The 20,622-nt window shown below is 42.7% G+C and overlaps 1 protein-coding gene across 4 annotated transcripts in view; it reads right to left on the bottom strand.

The window, feature by feature from the left end:
• NLRP3 (NLR family pyrin domain containing 3) overlaps positions 1 to 19,412 on the bottom strand; it is a 53,182-nt gene extending 33,770 nt beyond the window's left edge. Inside the window, exons 1-6 of one of the 4 annotated variants that reach the window (XM_060006724.1) lie at positions 19,129 to 19,412; positions 15,374 to 15,483; positions 13,084 to 14,857; positions 8,796 to 8,963; positions 6,003 to 6,173; positions 4,783 to 4,953 (exon numbers count right to left, since the gene is read on the bottom strand). In XM_060006724.1, coding sequence (XP_059862707.1) covers positions 4,783 to 4,953; positions 6,003 to 6,173; positions 8,796 to 8,963; positions 13,084 to 14,857; positions 15,374 to 15,483; positions 19,129 to 19,412 — 2,678 coding nt within the window. The remainder of the gene's footprint in view (positions 1 to 4,782; positions 4,954 to 6,002; positions 6,174 to 8,795; positions 8,964 to 13,083; positions 14,858 to 15,373; positions 15,484 to 19,128) is intronic. The other 3 variants (XM_060006726.1, XM_060006725.1, XM_060006727.1) reach the window with 3 other exon arrangements.
• Positions 19,413 to 20,622: the final 1,210 nt, after the last annotated feature.

Here is a 20,622-nt window from a genome sequence, read left to right as displayed (position 1 = left end):
AAACTCTCCAGAAAGTGGGCATAGAGGGAACCTACCTCAACATAATAGAGGCCCTATATGACAAACCCACAGCAAACATCATTCTCAATGGTGAAAACCTGAAAGCATTTCCTCTAAGATCAGGAGGAAGACAAGGATGTCCACTCTCACCACTATTATTCAACATAGTTTTGGAAGTCCTAGCCATGGCAATCAGAGAAGAAAAAGAAATAAAAGGAATACAAATTGGAAAAGAAGAAGTAAAACTGTCACTGTCTGCAGATGATATGATACTGTACATAGATAATCCTAAAGATGCCAACAGAAAATACTAGAGCTAATCCATGAATTTGGTAAAGTTGCAGGATACAAAATTAATGCACAGAAATCTCTTACATTCCTAAACATTAATGATGAAAGATCAGAAAGAGAAATTAAGGAAACAATCCCATTCACCATTGCAACAAAAAAATAAAATACCTAGGAATAAACCTACTTAAGGAGGTAAAACACCTGTACTCAGAAAACTATAAGGCACTGATGAAAGAAATCAAAGATGACACAAACAGATCAAGAGATATACCATGTTCTTGGATTGGAAGAATCGATACTGTGAAAATGACTATACTACCCAAAGCAATCTACAGATTCAATTCAATCCCTATCAAATTACCAATGGCATTTTTTACAGAACTAGAACAAAAAACCTTAAAATTTGTATGGAGACACAAAAGACCCCATATAGCCATAGCCATCTTGAGGAGAAAAAATGGAGCTTGAAGAATCAGACTCCCTGACTTCAGACTATACTACAAAGCTACAGTAATCAAGACAATACGGTACTGGCACAAAAACAGAAATATAGATGAGTGGAACAGGATAGAAAGCCCAGAGATAAACCCACGCTCCTATGGTCAACTAATCTATGACAAAGGAGGCAGGGATATACAATGGAGAAAAGATAGTCTCTTCAATAAGTGGTGCTGGGAAAACTGGACAGCTACATGTAAAAGAATGAAATTAGAACACTCCCTAACACCATACACAAAAATAAACTCAAGATGGATGAAAGACCTAAATGTAAGACAAGACACTATAAAACTCTTAGAGGAAAACATAGGAAGAACAAACACTCTTTGACATAAATCACAGCAGCACATTTTTTGACCCACCTCCCAGAGTATTGGAAATTAAAACAAAAATAAACAAATGGGACCTAATGAAACTTAAAAGCTTTTGCACAGCAAAGGAAACTATAAAAAAGACAAAAAGACAATCCTCAGAATGGGAGAAAATATTTGCAAATGAATCAATGGACAAAGGATTAATCTCCAAAATATATAAACAGCTTGTGCAACTCAATATTAAAAAAACAAACAACCCAATCCAAAAATGGGCAGAAGACCTAAATAGACATATCTCCAAAGAAGACATACAGATGGCCAAGAGGCACATGAAAAGTTGCTCAACATCACTAATTATTAGAGAAATGCAAATCAAAACTACAATGAGGTATCAGCTCACACTGGTTAGAATGGGCATCATCAGAAAATATACAAACAACAAATGCTGGAGAGGGTGTGGAGAAAAGGGAACCCCCTTGCACTGTTGGTGGGAATATAAATTGGTACAGCCACTATGGAGAACAGTATGGAGGTTTCTTAAAAAACTGAAAATAGAATTATCTTATGACCCACTACTGGGCATATACCCAGAGAAAACCATAATTCAAAAAGACACATGCACCCTAATGTTCACTGCGACACTATTTACAATAGCTAGGTCATGGAAGCAACCTAAATGCCCATCGACAGACGTATGGATAAAGAAGATGTGGTACATATATACAATGGAATATTACTGAGCCATAAAAAAGGAATGAAATTGGGTCATTTGTAAAGACGTGGATGGACCTAGAGAATGTCATACAGAGTGAAGTCATTCAGAAAGAGAAAAACAAATGTCATATATTAACGCATATATGTGGAATCTGGAAAATGATACAGATGAACCAGTTTGCAAGGCAGAAATAGAGACACAGATGTAGAGAACAAACGTATGGACACCAAGGGGGGAAAGCAGGGAGGTGGAGGAGGTGGTGGGATGAAGTGGGAGATTGGGATTGACATGTATACACTAATATGTATAAAATAGTTTACTAATAAGAACCTGCTGTATATTTTTTTAAAAATTAAATTAAAATAATGCCTAGAAAATGAGTCAAAAGAAAGATATGAAGAAATTTAACAGACCTAAATGTGAGGTGCCACACAGGTTGGAGAGGGCAGGATATATTGTAGAAGCCTTCTAGAGCGCCTACTAGCAACTCATCATGAGGCAGCGGTGTGCTGGAGTTAAGGGGTGGGTGGTGGGTTACACTGGACTGTATCTGCATTGGGTTTTCCTGCCTTTAAGCTCTTTGAGCCTCACGTTCTCGTCTTTCAATTGGAGACACTGATATCTACTCAGTGTAGTTTTTATGAGGCCAAATGAGATAACCCAATGTAAAGAACATGGAAGAGCAGTGATACACGGTAAAGTGCACGTATCAGTGGGTATTTTTGTGGTAGGCACATATATACAATGGAATATTAGCCATAGAAAGAAACAAAATTGAGTTATTTGTTGTGACGTGGATGGACTAGAGTCTGTCGTGCAGAGTGAAGTAAGTCAGAAAGAGAAAAACGAATACTGTAGGCTAACACATATATATGGAATCTAAAAAAAAAAAAAATTGTTCTGAAGAACCTAGGGGCAGGACAGGAATAAAGATGCAGACATAGAGAATGGACTTGAGGATGTGGGGGTGGGGAGGGGGAAGGGTAAGCTGGGATGAAGTGAAAGAGTGGCATGGACATATATACACTACCAAATGTGAAATAGATAGCTAGTGGGAAGCAGCCACATAGCACAGCGAGATCAGCTTGGTGCTTTGTGACCACCTAGAGGGGTGGGATAGGGAGGGTGGGACGGAGATGCAAGAGGGAGGAGATATGGGGATATATGTATATGTATAGCTGATTCACTTTGTTATAAAGCAGAAACTAACACACCATTGTAAAGCAATTATACTCCAATAAAGATGTTAAAAAATTTTAAAAAAGAAATACATTTGGTCTTTGTCCCCCATTCCCAGCTCAGAGGTCCTAAAACCCTGGGGACTTCCTGAGTAATAGGAGTGTCTCGTTATTCAAAGGAGCCCCTTTTGATCGCACCTGAGTTTATGCTAATGAGGTAACTTAAGGTCGGTTCCCTAGATAGGCTCAGATGGGCTGATCATCAGAAAGCCCAAGTGATTAGAAAGTTGGAACTTTCAGCCCCATCCACCAACTTCCAGGAAGGAGAGGGGAGGAAGGCTGGAGATTAATCTCTATAAAATCTCTTGAACAATGAGATTTGGAGACCTTCTGGGTTGGTGAATATATCCACATGCCAGGAGGGTAAAGCACCCCAACTCCATGAGGATAGAAGCCCCTGGGCTCCAGACCCTTCTGTACTTCACCCTATGTGTCTCTTCATCTGATTATTTGTACCCTTTATAAAAAATGTAAATGTAAGTAAGTATTTCCCTGATTTCTGTGAGTCATTCTAGCAAATTTTCCCACCTGAGTAGGGGGTCGTGTGAATCCTCAATTTGTAGCCAAGTCAGAAAGAAGTGTGAGTAATCTGGGGACCCACTACTTGCAATTGATGTCTGACATTGGCAGGGGTTGGTGGAGGCAGTCTTTTTGGACTGAGACCTTAGCTGAAGGGTCTGCAATAACTCTGGGTAGTTAGCGTCAAAATCGAATTGACTTGTAAGACACCCAGTTGGTGTCTGCAGAGAATTGGTTATTGGTGTTAGAAACACTCCCAAAATGTGTATTATTATCGACTGCAGACGTCCAGTAGAACTCATGATCTAATGTGATTGCCAGAAATATAAGGAGATCCCAGGCTTCACCAGTGACATTATAGTGCCCTGCCACAGGAGGTGAAAGTTCCACCACACATCTTTAGGAGTATGAGGTTCAGGTCTGGGCATTGTACTTCGAATAGAGACATTAACAGACCAACTCTCACCTAGGACAACATAACTAAATAGGTGAAGGTGCTAAGCCATGTCCTAGTTAAGGGTTTAGAGACAGCCAGGCAAAAGATGAGAAGACCTAGAGTGTGACTGTTGTCTCTGAGGAATTCAGATCAGCATCTCTTAGCGGAACCTGGGGAGCAGAACAAGGACCAACACACAAAAAACAAAGAAGGGGCTGCATAGAAATAAGAACTGCAGGCAGTGTAGGAATGACCAGCATGCCTAGAAATTTTTACCCGTAAAACGGGTGACTACCCACGTGAATGTCTTAGAAGCAAAGGTTTCGCTGCTTCACTGGGCTGCACAATTCCTAAGCTTTCTTTCAACTCTGAGAATCTCCACTTCTATATGTAATAGAGAAGAACAAATCTGACTCCATATTAGATCTGGTTCTTTTACTCTAACCTTTGTGCCCTGTTGCCTGTGCTTAGTCATGCTTTGCCCCTTTGTATAAGAATGTTGCCTGTAGCCCGAAATATACAGAATAGCCTATTCTCAAGGCTCTGACTTTTAAGAGTCATCCATGTGGAGATAAAAAGTTGCAGAATACAGGGTAACATTTGTCTTGCTGGAGGTTTATGGGAACAGTGTGACCTGACCTACATGGACAGTGCAAGAACAAAGGATTATAACACCAAGAAGTCTGCAACAACCACCCACGCCCTTCCCTCAACTTGCCTTTATCCCTAAAGATAAGTTGCTTTATTGCTGAGACACTCATGAAGACTTACCCCAGTTTCTGCAGGTTACATTGTGGATTCTTTGCTTTTTCACATAAAATTCCAACTCCTGAGTCTCCCAGAGCATTTTCTCCCAAGTAGAGTCTGGTCAGGGAATGGTTGGTGCTCAGAACAGATGCGAGATCATCACAACACACCGATGTGAGACAGCAACTGACCAACCTTCAGAGATGGCAGAATGTCACAACACCTCTCTCATCCCACTCCCCACTCTGCTGTGACTCAAGAAAGCACTCGTCCTGCCTTTGCCTATAGTCCAGTCCACACATGGAAAGAGCACATCCAAGCCCTTTATTAACTTTTTGCTTCTTTTTCTGGTTGGTATAATAGCATGCAAACACCTTCCAAGCCCATGCAATGTTACAACATCTTCCCAGATCTCTACATGTACTTTTATTGTGGCAAAATATGCATAACATAAAATTTACCATCGTAAACATTTATAAGCGTTCATTTATAAGTGCTACAATTCAGTAGCACTTAAGTAACATTCACATAATTGTGCAACACTACTGCTGTTTATCTCCAGAACCCTTTTCATCTTCCCAAACTGAAACTTCGTACCCATTAAACAATAACTCCCAATTCCCCTCCCCCGAGCCCCTGGAAACCACCATTCTACATCTTGTCTCTATGAATTTGACAATTCTAGGTACTTCATATAAGTGAAATCATACAATATTTGCCCTTTTTCTTCTGGTTTATCTTACTGAATATGTAGTCTTGTTTTGCTTTGCTTTTTTATAATAGCCACCCTAATGGGTGTGAATCAGCCCTACCATTTTCAAGTGCTTTCTTGTCTTCTTCAAAATTCAAGTCTCCCAGAAGCATTTAATGAAGAGCCGCATAGAATGTCAAGTGTCTGCATTGCTTTAGCATCATTTTTCCTATTCTGTGTGGACCAAGGCCCTGTCATCAAGTCCAAAAACTCTTCTATAGCAATGCAGTACATTGGTTTTATTTTCTCAGCTAGGTTGTAAATACCTTAAAGGCAAGCATGACATTTTGGATTTTTTAAGTTCCTCTCCAGGGCTGAGTATATGGCTTTTACTACAACAAACACTAACTGAATTAATTATTGACAAACACCCAGAGATAAACAGAGGGAATCCTCTGAGCAGCAAAGGCCATTCTCACACTAAAATTCCAAACCATCGTGACTCATTGAAGCCACAGCTCATACTTCTTGAGGGAAATTAGTTCAGACTCACCAGAGCTTCTTCAGATTGCAAAATAGATGCCTCAGTCCCACACACAAAAGTCTGATTCCAAAGTCTCCCAGGGCATTGTGGCTCAGATCCAGTTCCACCAGCTTCTGATTGTTGCTCAAGACCGAGGAGATGTTGAAGCAGCACTGATGGGAAAGGCAACACTGCCCCAACCTTCATGCCAAGCAGAGAAACAGAAAACATCAGAACTTGGGCTACTTTTCCGTCACTGCTTTCTGGTCTAGATTGGTTTTTAGCACCAGGAAGGGGCACTGTGTTCTCATGTTACGAAGAGAAAGTTATAACTAAATGTTTATGAAAGAAAGTATCATCTTATCAGAACTCCTGACTACAGCTCAAGACATATTGGGAAGTTAGCTGTTGGGCTCACTGGCTCACAGTCTGAGACCACAGCTGCCAGTGAACACCCTCCATAAATAATGGGCATATATATGAGTATATAAATGGCAGGTTCCTGCTTTGTAAATGAAAACAATGGTGAACCTATGGGTTCCACCTCTTTACCACATGTTCCTAACAGCTGAAACTCCTTCAGATGAATACCGTTCTCTCTAGGGTTGTACCCATCTACCTTTTCTCTTTGCCAACCTTGTCCCTGCTATACTGTTTGATGATTTAATCCCAGCCCTTCAGCTAAACTGAAGGAGCAAGCAGCCCTGATTCTTGATTTGCTTTACACACACAAACACACACTCTGTCACCACCATCACCACCAGCAACAACAATTAGTCCCTATCAGAGGAGCGAGAACAACATTCCAGCTCATCTCCAGGCGAATAGTTCAAATGTCCTGGGGCTTGTTGGATGATCTTTTCTGCCTCCATTTCCACACCAACTAGAAGCAAATGGATAATAGATCTTATCTGCAAAACATCTCATTCTCACCCATGTCTCCCCATTTGTGTCTCACTTTCTGGAATCACACAGGGGCACCCACAGGGGCGATGGGGAGAGTGGCATGGGATGATGGTGGAGAGGAAGGTTAAATGTCAAAACTAGCCAGAGCCTTGAAGGCAAGAAGAACAATTTATGATTTGTCAAAAGAGCAAAGATAAAGCACTTAAGCCATGATCAAAGTATACTTTTCTAAATAACACTCTGTCTTTTGTACAGAGAATGATTGGTGAGTGGCAAAAGTAGATGCAGGGAGACCAAACAGCCAACATTCACTCAATATGTAGTTTGGGGCATGAACACATGGTAAGAACAATGTCTCCAGACGTTATAGAGACAATTGCAGAACAAACGTGAATCCTGTCATGAGAGGTTTATGGTCTTAGAGTCTATTGCACTATCCAGGCAAATCATGGTGGTTGTTGGACCTGGGCTGGTGGAGTTGAGATAGGCTGGGACCTGGGACTCTTTACTGCAGTACTTGCACCTGGACAAATATCTGCTCAAGCAACAGAATGCAAAGAAACTCTAAGGGACTAAACATAACTGCATTCATGTGTGCGGTTGGGGCAAATTATGAACAATAAGATACAAAAAAGTCAAAACCCAACTGCCATTTCTGAGGTGCCGGGAGCAAAAGCAGGGTACTGCGCATGGTCCCTGAACACAGCACCACCAAGGGGGTGGCAGGCCACCTAAGCCACACCTCTGGCCCCTACCCTCACCGCATTTAAGGGCACCTGTTACTTGTTTTTGCTCCCTTGTGCTGTAGCACGAGCCCCAATAAAGCCTTGCCTGGATTCATATCTGGCCTCTAGTTACTTTCTGTTGATTAAGGTGTCTAAGGACTCTAGTCAGTAACAGCGTGAGGATGAGGAAAAGTGGACGATGGTTTGTGTAATAGGTAAAATAAGACTGGTGATGGAGTGGTTATGATGAACAAGAGAGGAAGGAATGAAAATCTCCTGGAGTGGTGGACTTTAACACTGGCTGTGTGGCTCATCAAAAATACAGATGTGTGATGGAAGACGGCTGGAGGGGTGGCCAATGCGACTGTGTGCTCAACTCAGGGCATGCGAGTCTGATTCACAGTGTGGGCTCACAGCAAGCATTTTATTAATAAATCTACAAGAGATTCCCTGTGACAATTTAACCTATGCAAACTATTTTGGTGGGTTCCAGCCCAGGTAGCCATTGCTGTATTTGATGAAACTCTTCAAATCTCATCAGTAAGCACGGCTGATGAAGAAATGGAAGATACTGAAAGTCACGTCCTTTCATAACAACCAACAAATGACTTAATTTCAGTTCCCTTTTATTCTTCCCCATCTTCAACTTCCCAAACAACTGTCCTCCAATCAATTTTGCCTTCCCATTTGCTATGGGCTGAATTGTGTCCCCCCCAAATATTTCATGTTGAAGTCTCAACACTTAGGACCTCAGAATGTGACTATATTTGGAGACAGGGTTTAAAAAGTCATTAAGTTAAAATAGGTCATTAGGGTAGGCCCTAATCCAACATGACGTGTTCTTGTAAGAAGAAGAAATCAGACACACACAGGGACCATGTGAAGACACAAGGAGAGGACAGCCAATCACAAGCCAAGGAAAGAACATGCAGAAGAAGCCAACCCTTCTGACAACTTCATCTTGGACTTCTAGCCCCCAGGACTGTGAGAAAATTAATTTCTGTTGTTCAAGGCTCCCAGTCTGTTGTACTTTGTTATGACAACCTTAGAAAACTAATCACTAATCTGGTCCTTCTTCTCCCTTTCTCTCTCTCTCTCCCTCTCTCTCTCTCTCTCTCTCTCTCTCTCTCTCCCTCTCTCTCTCTCTCTCACACACACACACACACACACACACACACACACGTGTTCTTACCACAATCTGCGAATGTTACATCCAGGTTGCTGGAGTGTTTCACATAATACCTTCATCCCTGGGTCCCCCAGGGTATTGCCACTGAGGTTCAATTCAGTGAGGTTCCAGTTATCGCTCAGGACTGAGAAGATGCCCCTGCAAATGCTGGAAGTGAGATAGTTCACCAATCTAGAAATTGGAAGGAAGGAAGGTCAGAAAACAAAGTCAATCTCTAAGAATAGCAAACTGAAGCAAGGGGCCAGGAGTGGCTGACACCAGTTCAAAGGCCTCCTGGGAATTAAGAAATGAGTCACAGAACCAAAGATTGTGCGCTGAGGAATGAAAAAGGTCAGAGGAGGGCTTCCCTGGTGGCGCAGTGGTTGAGAGTCCGCCTGCCGATGCAGGGGACACGGGTTCGTGCCCTGGTCCGGGAAGATCCCACATGCCGCGGAGCGGCTGGGCCCGTGAGCCATGGCCGCTGAGCCTGCGTGTCCAGAGCCTGTGCTCCGCGGTGGGAGAGGCCACAACAGTGAGAGGCCCGCGTACTGCAAAAAAAAAAAAAAAAAAGAAAAAGAAAAAGGCCAGAGGAGACTTGGTAAGACTGTTCTACACACCTATGATTCAAAGAGCCTATGATGACTGGATAAAGAAGATGGGATGTATACACACACACACACACACACACACACACACACACACACACACCACACAATGGAATACTACTCAGCCATAACAAATAATGAAATTTTCTCATTTGCAACAACATGGATGGACTTGAGGGTATTACGCTAAGTGAAATAAGTGAAAGACAAATGCTATATAATATCACTTATATGTGGAATCTAAAAAATAATACAAATAAACTTATTTACAAAACAGAAAGAGACTCACAGACATAGAAAACAAAGTTATGGCTACCAAAGTGGGGGGGGAGGAATAAATTAGGAGGTTGGGATTAACATATACACACTACTATAGATAAAATAGATAACCAACAAGGACCTACTGTATAGCACGGGGAATTATATTCAATATTTTGTAATAACCTATAAGGGAAAAGAACCTGAAAAAGAATATATATATATATATATATATATATATATATATATATATATATACATACATATATATGTATCTGAATCACGGTGCTGTACACCTGAAACTAACATGACACTATAAATTAACTATACTTCAATTAAAGAAATAAAAATTAAAAACTAAATTAAATTTAAAAATGAAATTTTGTTGTAACAACATGGATGAACTTAGAGGGTATTATGCTAAGTGAAATAAGTGAAAGAGAAATACTATATGATATCACTTATATGTGGAATCTAAAAAATAAAACAAATGAGTGAGTACAATGGAAAAGAAACAAACTCACGGATATAAAGAACAAACTAGTGGTTACCAGTGGGGAGAAGGAACGGGGAAGAACAAGATAGGGGTAGGGGATTAAGAGGTACAAACTACTATGTGGAAAATAAATACACTATAAGAATACATTGTACAACACAAGGAATATAGCCAATATTTTATAATAACTATAAATGGAATGTAACCTTTAAAAATTGTGAATCACTATGCTATACACCTGAAACTTATATAATATTGTACATCAACTATACCTCAATAAAAAAAAATAATAATAAAATTAAAAGGAAAAAACAATTAAGAAAGAGCCTGTGACTTTGGCTGACTGTGAATACCCTCTGGCCCTTCCCTCAGGCATCCTTCTCCTCCCTCAACAGTCGGCTGTCCTGCCCATGGCCCTGGACACTCTGCTAAGTGACCCAGAGACCAGTTCTCACCAGTTCTGCACAATAGCAGCAGCAGTGCTCTCGAAAATCCCTAGGCCAGGGCATAGGAATAAAGTCAGAATCTCTGAGGTGGGACCAAGCATATTGATATTTTTAAGACTTCCAGGTGCTTCATGACATTTTTTTTTCTTAGATTCCATATATATGTGTTAGCATACAGTATTTGTCTCTCTCTTTCTGACTTACTTCACTCTGTATGACAGACTCTAGGTCCATCCACCTCACTGCAAGTAACTCAGTTTCGTTTCTTTTTATGGCCGAGTAATATTCCATTGTATAACTGTGCCACATCTTCTTTATCCATTCATCCGATGATGGACACTTAGGTTGCTTCCATCTCCTGGCTATTGTAAATAGAGCTGCGATGAACATTTTGGTATATGACTCTATTTTTTTTTTTTTTTTTTGCGGTACGCGGGCCTCTCACTGTTGTGGCCTCCCCCATCGCGGGGCACAGGCTCCGGACGCGCAGGCCCAGCGGCCATGGCTCACGGGCGCAGCCGCTCCGTGGCATGTGGGATCCTCCCAGACCGGGGCACGAACCCGCGTCCCCTGCATCGGCAGGCGGACTCCCAACCACTGCGCCACCAGGGAAGCCCCTATGACTCTTTTTGAATTATGGTTTTCTCAGGGTATATGCCCAGTAGTGGGATAGCTGGGTCATATGGTAGTTCTATTCGTGGTTTTTGAAGGAACCTCCATACTGTTCTCCACAGTGGCTAAAGCAGAAACGAACACACCATTGTACAGCAATTATACTCCAATAAAAATGTTAAAAAAAAAAAAAAGACTTCCAGGTGATTTCAAAGTTCAGCTCTTGTTAAAATGCAGATTCTGACTCCATGGATCTAGGATCAGGCCTGCAGTCCTGCACTTCTAACAGGCACCAGGTGGATGCCCACGCTGCTGGCCCTTCGAAGGCTCTAGAACACGCAAAGCAAGCTCCTGCCCTCAGAAGAAGGCAGCTGTCATCTAGCAAGATGGGCATCAGGCTTGTCATCAGGAGTTTTAGTCTGAGTCTCCGCCAGCCTTGCTCACAGCTGTGTGATCTCTGTCAGATGTCTTGTTTACTCAGCTTCAATTTTAGAGCCCTAGAGAGCAGATCTTCTCCTCTTAGTCCCCCTCTCTCTTTCTCTCCCTCTCCCATCTTCTCTCTAGCTATTCTGAACTCTTTGCCATTGTCAAAATGTACCCTGCTTTCCCACGTCCCACCCTTTGAACCCACTATTCCCTCAATCTGGGCTGCCCTTTGCACATCCACGGCTCTCTCATGCCCCATCATTCAGGGTCCGGCTGTTCAAGGGCTCCACCCACGTGCTCCAGGTGCAATCCACCAGTATTCTTGCCGAAGCTCATCCTCTCTACCAACTGCCCTTGTTTCCTGCCTGTCCCCACAACCCAACTGTAAGTCACTGTGAGCAGGACCTTGGTCTTAGCCACCACTGAAGCCCCAGCGGGTGGTCCTTGATGACCCGACAGTAAATAGAAAAGTCATCCTGGTAGTGGTGCTGAGGCAAAGAGAGGGAGCCGAAAATGTATTGCTGCCAGTGAAAGGGTCAGCTCTCTTTCTCGTTAATTTTGTCCTATGTCAGGTGTCTTCTATAGCGGTTAAACCCAAGCATTCACAGAGCAGCCACCTCCCCACAGCCACTGTAGCTGTGGCAGTTTCTGTGCAAGGACTTAGAAGTCAAGTAACTCAATCCCATCACTGTACACACACAGCAACTGGCGTCCAACCCCCTAGCAAGGGGGTGAACAGAGCCTGAAGGGGGTGCTGTTGATAAATGCCTGGCTGCAAACACAAGGTGGGAGCCTTGGAGCACTCTCTCCCTTCCAGCCCTATTTCCCTCGATTTCCCCTCATTGGTTGTTTCAGTGAAGCCATGTCCCTCCCCATTTTCTCCAACATAAGTACTCTTCCTCAGACCATATTCATGCTTTCTTCATACAAGAACCCATTGCACAAATCCCTTTACCTTCTCTTCCACTCACGCACATCCTATCAATCCTTCACGGCAGGCTCAAACTTCACTCCTCCAAGAAACCTCCCCCAGGCATCCAACACTGAGGGCCCTCTGTCCTCTGCGCTCCTGGGCAGAGTCAAAGGGGTTGTTTTGCCCCTTAGGTACTGATAGGGTATTATGCACTAAAGCCCCAAGTACATTACAAGCAATTTGAGTTTACATTTTTATTCCATTCTTTCCCCCACAGAATGCCTTGTGCTAAATTGGCATCCACCAAACATTTGCTTTTTGTCTCATTGGCTTTTTTCTCATGGCGTTTGTCCACCTACCCTTTCTCTACTAGTCAATGTCTGCCAATGAAGGGGTCTGGTAGAAATGAGCAGTGGTGGCATTATTATGTAGCTGTGGCAACTGCATTTACAAGACAGTTGAGAAGGAAGGAGAGAGAGCAAGAGCCAAGAGATAGGTGGCTAGAAAATAGAAGACATATACTAACTACCACCTGCTTGAAGCAGAATCTCCTTACCGCTGAGAATATGCAACATGAGGATCAGAGAGGACACAATCGTTCACATCAGAGTGTTGAACTTCCTCCTCTTTCTCCTCCTCCTCTTCCTCTTCCTCCTCCTTGGATGAGTTATGGAGCAATCTCAGGGAAAGTGATTCCATGTGGTGACAGTTCTCAATACAAAAAGAAGAAACCACATGGTCCATTCTCGTGGAGAGCTTGATCTCAATTTTGGGGAAATAGCCCATGGCCCTTTGCACAAAGTCCTCCTCCTGCATCTCATACAAACAGTAGAACAATTCCAGCTGGCTGGGCTCAATCTGTAACATCTTGGCCTTGGCTTTTGCTTCAATCCATTTTAGCAACTCCAGCCTGATTTTCTGAGAGATCTTGCAACTCAGTTTTTTCTCCAAGTAGGAGGTTCTCTCCTGGTTTATAAGGCCAAAGAGAAAACGGACAACAAAAATCAGATACCCTTTTTCAAACTTGCCGTAGTTTTCGAGAAGGACCGTCACATCTCGGTTGGGAAGCTTCAAACTACTCTGCTGCATGTTCCTCGTCTCCCCCTGATTCTCCTCTTCCAGCAGATAGTACATGGCAGCAAAGAACTCCTGGAAGGTCATGTGGATGAAGCTGTAGAATTTCTCACAGTCCACTTCCTTTTGGAATAGGTTCATCCTCAAGAAAGCAGACACATCTGCCTTCTGCAGGCCATGATTCCTGAGATCACACTCCTCAAACAGGATTTTCTGGTTCCAGATTCCATCTGCAGCCAATGAACAGAGACCCCAGAGGGTGGCAGAGTTGTGGTGCTCCTGGCTCCCTCCTTGGGACTGCAACAAACTGGAGAGGAAGAAGATATACACTGCAGTGGTGGTCTTGGATGTCCGAGCAAGACTCTTGCCACTGTCCATCTGCTGTTTCAGCCCCGTGCACACGATCCAGCAGACCAGGGGAATAAAGCACATGGTGAAGAGGATCTCATTCTCCTGAATCAGCCTGAAGGCTTCCCTGGCTTGCTGCTCATCTGAGAAATACTTAAAGAAATATTCCTTCTTTTTGACCTCTGAGAAACCCAGGATCTCCACATGACGAGCCCGGCCCAGCAAGTGCTGAAGTTTCTCCAGGGCCACAGGTCTTGTGGTGATGAGCAGAGAGGCCTCGGGAAGCAGTCTTTTTCTGATGAGACTGCTCAGGAGAATGTCTCCCCGCTCTACCTTCTGCCAGTTCGTGCAGAGTGCTTCTGTGCGCTCATCAAAGGCACCTTGAAGCTCATCAAAACCATCCATAAGGAAGAGGATCCTGGAAGGTTTGCTCACAATCTTGCCTATGGGTGGGTTTGGGCCAGGGCAGCAGCTGGCGATCAGGTCCCCCAGGCTCCTCTGCATTCCAAGGCTCACCTCCCGACAGTGAATGTAAAACAAATAGTCAAATTTGTCCTGGTAAAGTTCCTCTGACGCCCAGTCCAGCATGATCTTCCTGGCCAGTATTGTTTTCCCAATGCCCGCTGCTCCCTGGAATACCACCGTGTGCACAGGCTCAGAGTGTTGGTCCTCAGGATCAAAAAGCAATTCCAAGTTCACGGAACTCACGGGGCCATCCTGCATCTTGGCTGAGGTCCTACCAATGGCCAGGAGCTCATGTTCTCTCTCCTGCTGGCTCCGGTGCTCCTTGATGAGACGTAGCCTGGTGAAGCGTTTGTTGAGGTTCACGCTCTCACCCAGACGGGCATTCCTGTCTTTGATACACTGGAATCTGCTTCTCACATATTTTCTGTACTTCTTACAGTAATCTGTGGCAGAGACAGAAAGTTAGATTTTGGAAGAAGCCTGAGCACATCCACCAGAGATGAGCTATCAACGGGGGCCGGTGGTCTATAAGGAATGGTAACTGGAATTGAGGAATGGGAGTTGCAGTTTCTCTCCACTGCCTGGGTATGAACAGCCCCAGAAAATCTAGGGTGTCAAAATCTTCCTAGACACGGTGAAACAAAAGAACAGCAAAGCGTCATATGAACTGGCCCCGGCCAGGAGATCCTTTTTATTCAATCTTACTCCTTTAGGTAGTCTGCAGCTCATGCCTGATAAAACCTGAAACACTCAATTGCCTCCCCTTGGTTCTGGGACTCCAAGGAGCCATGCAAACATGAATCTATTCCTTAAGCTGAAGTGGATTTCCTGAGACAGGCCTTTTCACCCCCAAGGGGCAGGCACATGTTAGGATCACCAAGTTATCCACCTTCCTAGCTTCAAGTACCTACAGAACCAGGTCTCCAAACCCAACTAGAAGTGTCACCCCCATTGCTTACCTTTCTTTTTTTTACAAATAGAGATTCTGGAAAGGTACCCCAGTAAACCCATCCACTCCTCTTCAAGGCTTTCCTCCTGGCTTATCACAGAAACATTTGCATTGTCTGAGAGTAAAAGGAAGAAAAATTCAAAGTGTCAAAACCCAGGACTCCTGATTAAGGTGATGTCATTGAGATCCAATATCTAACACATGGCACAGGTCAAAGGCACCTGCCCTGAACATCTCCCAAACCAGAATACAGCTCAGTTGAATGTCCAGTTGGGGGCATCCCTGTACTCCTAATTTCAAAGCAATGGATACCACCCAGATTTATGTCCACACTGTATCCAGTCTTGGAATCTGTCTCCCAAGCCTGGAAATCAAACAGTAAACATGTGAGGCATCAAGGTTTCTTATCCTCATTTGTCTTTGGCAGACTCCCTCCCTGGTGCTCTGGTTTTGAGCCCATCCCACACACTTTCCAATATCCCCAAGATGGCTAAATGCCAGCAATATCATCCTTCCTTGACCCCAAACACCTGAAATTCATCTTACCCATATCCTGAGTCTTCAAGAGTAAGAATAACCAATCTGGCTTATGTCTATTTCTCTGTTGCAGTATTCAGAATCCTGGCTGACTTTAGATTCACCTAGAAAGCTTTAAAAACACTGATTCCAGGACTCCACCCCCGGTGATCCTTTGTCAATTCTCTGAGGTGGAGCCCAGGCACCATTATATTTTAAAAGCTCCAACATGCATCCACAGTTGAGAATCACAGATCTAAACAATCGCTGAATAACACATCCCAAAGAAGCATCTCACAGGAGAAATTAGACACAGTAGAATAAGAGCTAGGCACCAAGGGAAACACATGGGACAGAAAACTTTAGGTGGGCAGGAACCGAAGAGCTACATAAAGGATTCCTGATAGGTGTCTACTTATTCTGAATGGCAATGCTGTTCAAACAACACACACAAAACCACAAAACAAAATCGAAACATTAACTCCAACCAAGACTAAAATTTAATTCTTACCTAAAACCTAACCCTAGCCAGCACCCCCCCCCATAAAAACAAAAAACTTCTAACCCTAGTTATAATTCTTCCACCCCAAAACCCAGATGTAGAAGCCAAATGGCACAGTGGTTAAGGGCCAGGCTTCCACCAAAGACACACTTGGCATTGAATCCCAGTCTTCGCTCTGATTAGAAGAGTCGTGGGCAACCAAAACCTTTTCCAGGCTCACTTCACATGGTTGTGCAACCAAACTCCAGAATTATTTTTCATCTTGTAAAAATGAAACTCTATACCCATTAAACAGCAATTCTCCATTCCCTATTCCCTGCAGCCCCTGGCAACCACCAGGGGCTGTGGCTGGTTTATTTCACTCAGTATAATAAAACTGAAAGTTCATTTGAAAAAGCACAGGCTTCCTGGGGTTCTTGTGAAGAATGAATAAAATCCACAAAAACTGCTTAGTGAACTGCTTCTGCCACTATGATTATTATACTTTAAAAAGGTTACTGAGTATGTAAGTACTGACACATTTATAACTGTGTTATTATACGCAATTTGTTTATAACATCCCACTGGTGTATGCCCTTGCTCTCATGCCCCCATATTATTTTTATCTCCCTCATTAGACCCATATTGCTTCCCCAGTTCACTGTGCTTCTGACCTGATGATTCTTTTTTTTTTTTTTTTGCCAGTAGAAATACATTTTAATTGACTTTAGACACGCCAATATGGACAGTACCAGGTTGGAAGAAAACACAGGGTAAACATTCACTAGAAAACAGAAGTTTAAATATATAAAACTAGCATGAATATACTACATACACACCACCATTTTTGTCTGACCATTTCAGAAACGCTGATTCATTTTTATTCCCCCTTTCCGCTAGCTCAACATCATCATCCTGTGATTTTCTAGATTCCTCTGAGCCCATCCCTGTACCCTTCCCTTGCTCAGAACCAGAGCCAGAAGGAAGAACCTCACCCTCAGCATGTCCACAAGGATGAAGAGTATTTCTTTGATCATTCCAACACCCAAAGTAATGCCCATAGGAAAAGCTTTTCCCTAGAAATTACATAGTTCTATAAGGTGAGAGATGATTGCCCCCTGAGCCATGGGAAGCAGAGATTCAAGTTTGTTGACTATGCAGGCAGACACATGAGGAGCTAGATGGAGACCTGGAGGAAGTTTCAGGCACAGGAGAGATTTGGATAAAGTGTAACTAATCAGAGAAGATTCCTAGCGGTATATGAGCCCTGACTTAGGTTTTTAAAGGAGTTAGAAAAAAGTAAACTGCTTTCCTCCATCTTCTCATAGCACTATCATGAGAAGAAAAAAGAAGATGAAGCCAAGATAATAAAACAAGTGATTAAAAAACAAGCATACTGGGCTTCCCTGGTGGCACAGTGGTTAAGAATCCACCTGCCAATGCTGGGGTCGCGGGTTCGAGTCCTGGTCCAGGAAGATCCCACATGCCGCAGAGCAACTAAGCCCATGCACCACAAGTACTGAGCCTCTGCTCTAGAACCCATGAGCCACAACTACTGAGCCCAACTGCTACAGCTACTGAAGCCCATGCACCTAGACCCTATGCTCCACAACAAGAGAAGCCACCGCAGTGAGAAGCCCGCGCACTGCAACGAAGACCCAACACAGCCAAAAAATAAAATAAATTTAAACAAACAAACAAAACAAATAAACAAACATACTAACTTTGATTCGTCAAAGGATACCATCAACAAAGTGAAAAGGCAACCCATAGAATGGGAGAAAACATTTGCAAATCATATATCTGATGAGAGGTTAATATCCAGGATATATAAAGAACTCCTACAAGTCAACAACAAAAAAGACAAACAACCCAATTAAAACATGGGAAAGGGACTTGAACAGGCATTTCTCCAAAGATAAACAAATGACTAACAAGCACATGAGAAGGTGCTCATGTCACTCGTCAATAGGGAAATGCAAATCGAAACCACAATGAGATACCATCTCACACCCATTAGGACTGCTACTATCAAAAAAATATAAATATATATATAAAATAAGTGTTGGTAAGAATGTGGAGAAACTGGAACAATTGTACACTGTTAGTGGGAGTGTAAAATGATGCGGCCATTATGAAAAACATTCCTCAAAAAATTAAACTAGAATTACCAGTAATTGTAATGTAATGTAAATGTAATATAATGTAATATAATCCAGTAATTCCACTTCTGGGCATATACCCAAAAGAATTGAAATCAAGGTCTCAAAGAGATTTGTACAGCCATGTTCATAGCAACATTATTCACAATAATCAAAAGCTAGAAGCAACCAGAAAGTCCACTGACGGATGAGTGGATGAACAAACTCTGGTATATACATACCACAAAACATCATTCCACCTTAAAAAGGAACGAAATCCTGCCATACGTGACAACACGGGTGAAGCTTGAGGATGTTTATGCTGAGTGAAATAAGCCAGACACAAAAAGACAAATACTGTATGATTCCACTTATAAAAGGTACTGGAATAGCCAAATTCATAGAGACAGAAGGAGGTTGCCAGGGGCTGAGGGGAGGGTAGAATGAGGAATCGTTGTTTAATGGATACAGAGTTTTGCAAGATGAAAAGATTTCTGGAGATTGATTGCACAAAAGTGTGAATGTGCTTAACCAATGAATCATACACTTTAAAATGGTTGACAGTAAGTTTTATATTATGTGTATTTTATCACAACTTAAAAAAATACACTGTCTTCCTTCCACTCACCCCATTCTGGCTCATCCCTCTTAGCTTTCTCGTAAAGGTCTCTCCTGTTGATTGCAGCAAAAATCCACTTGGCCATGGCCCATGCTTTCTCCTCTCCATTGAAATCAATCATCAAAGTGGCTATATCCACGTGATCTGCTTTCTCTGTCTGACCCCGAGGAAGTGACGTGCAGCCCTTCTGACTAGGATAGTCTTCTAAGTGCATCTTGAATTTCTTAAAGTCTACGTCTTCCAGATCCTCCAGGTAACGAGCCAGCTTGCAGCGGACGCTTGCCATGCTCATCTGCAGCCCTGGTCAGAGTCCTTGGGCATAGGTCCACACTGGGAAATCGGGTGGTGAAGACAGCATATGGATAAGAAGTCTTTTAAGAAGTCTACCCTCAGAGAGAACTAAACTATCAAAAACCCAGAAGATTGAAAGGAAAAAAAAAATCACCAGACTCTAACAAGTTGCCATCTTTAGTTTTGAAAAGTGAGTCAAATACTTACCAGAGAGTTTTCCTATTGACTTGACCCAGGAGTGTGTCCTGAGCCATGGAAAAAAAGGTGCCCCTGTGGAGAGAAACAATTAAACCCACAAACACAGTCACATTAACATTGCAATGTGTATCTTAAACCAGTTCCTGATGCCACCTTGATGTATCACCAAGAGAACTTTGGCCCCACTGATCACTGGCTATGTGTGACCTTGGACAAATTCTTCACTATTCTTCAACTTCAGTTTCCTCTTCTATAAAATGACAGAGTGGAAAATATGTTTTTTACAGTCCTTCCAACTGAAAGACTGGTTTCTTGTTTCTGTTTTGAACCAAGGAAAGATGAGTAAGGGACAAAAGAAGAAGGATGCCAGGAGTGAGTAACTATGGCGATAACAGGGAGCATATGTCTAGAGACAGAAAAGGAGAGAGAACATAAAAGCATGTAGAGGAGAGGATGGTCTGCAATAGCCCTTTTATCAGTCCACTGATTGATAAAAACTGAAATGAGATGGAACTTGGGGTGATAAGGGAGAATAATAAACACATATATTTCTTTAATGTCTCTTTGCAAAAATCACGATTATAATAATTATTAGAACTCACATTTATTGAGAGCTTCTCATGGGCTAGGGGCTGCACTGATGCACAAAGCCCAAAGATTATATTCCTAGTCCCATGGTGTGGAAGTAGAGACTGAGTCTTAGGCTAAGTGACCTGCCCAGGAGGGACAAAGCCAGGATTTGGACCAGGGTCATTGATTTCTGAGTCATGCCCCTAACGTTGCATTTTTCTCAGCTTAAAAAGTGTGAGACCATTTCTTCCACCACTTAAGTAGGTATTTCAATCAGATAGGAGGAGAAATTATCGAAGATGATAAAAATAAATGGTTAAAAGGCAAAGACTTTTTCCCAGGTTTTATCACACAGAGTCTTTCATTATAGTGTTCAACAACTCAGTTTCCTAACTAGAGTTTGAGTTCCACAAAGACTAGAAATAAGCTGCTATATCTTTTGA

This window comes from Delphinus delphis, chromosome 3 (assembly GCF_949987515.2).
Source record: "Delphinus delphis chromosome 3, mDelDel1.2, whole genome shotgun sequence".
Classification (NCBI taxonomy): Eukaryota; Metazoa; Chordata; class Mammalia; order Artiodactyla; family Delphinidae; genus Delphinus; species Delphinus delphis.
The sequence above is the reverse complement of the archived record's forward strand: the minus strand, read 5'-3'. Positions and strand labels throughout refer to the sequence as shown.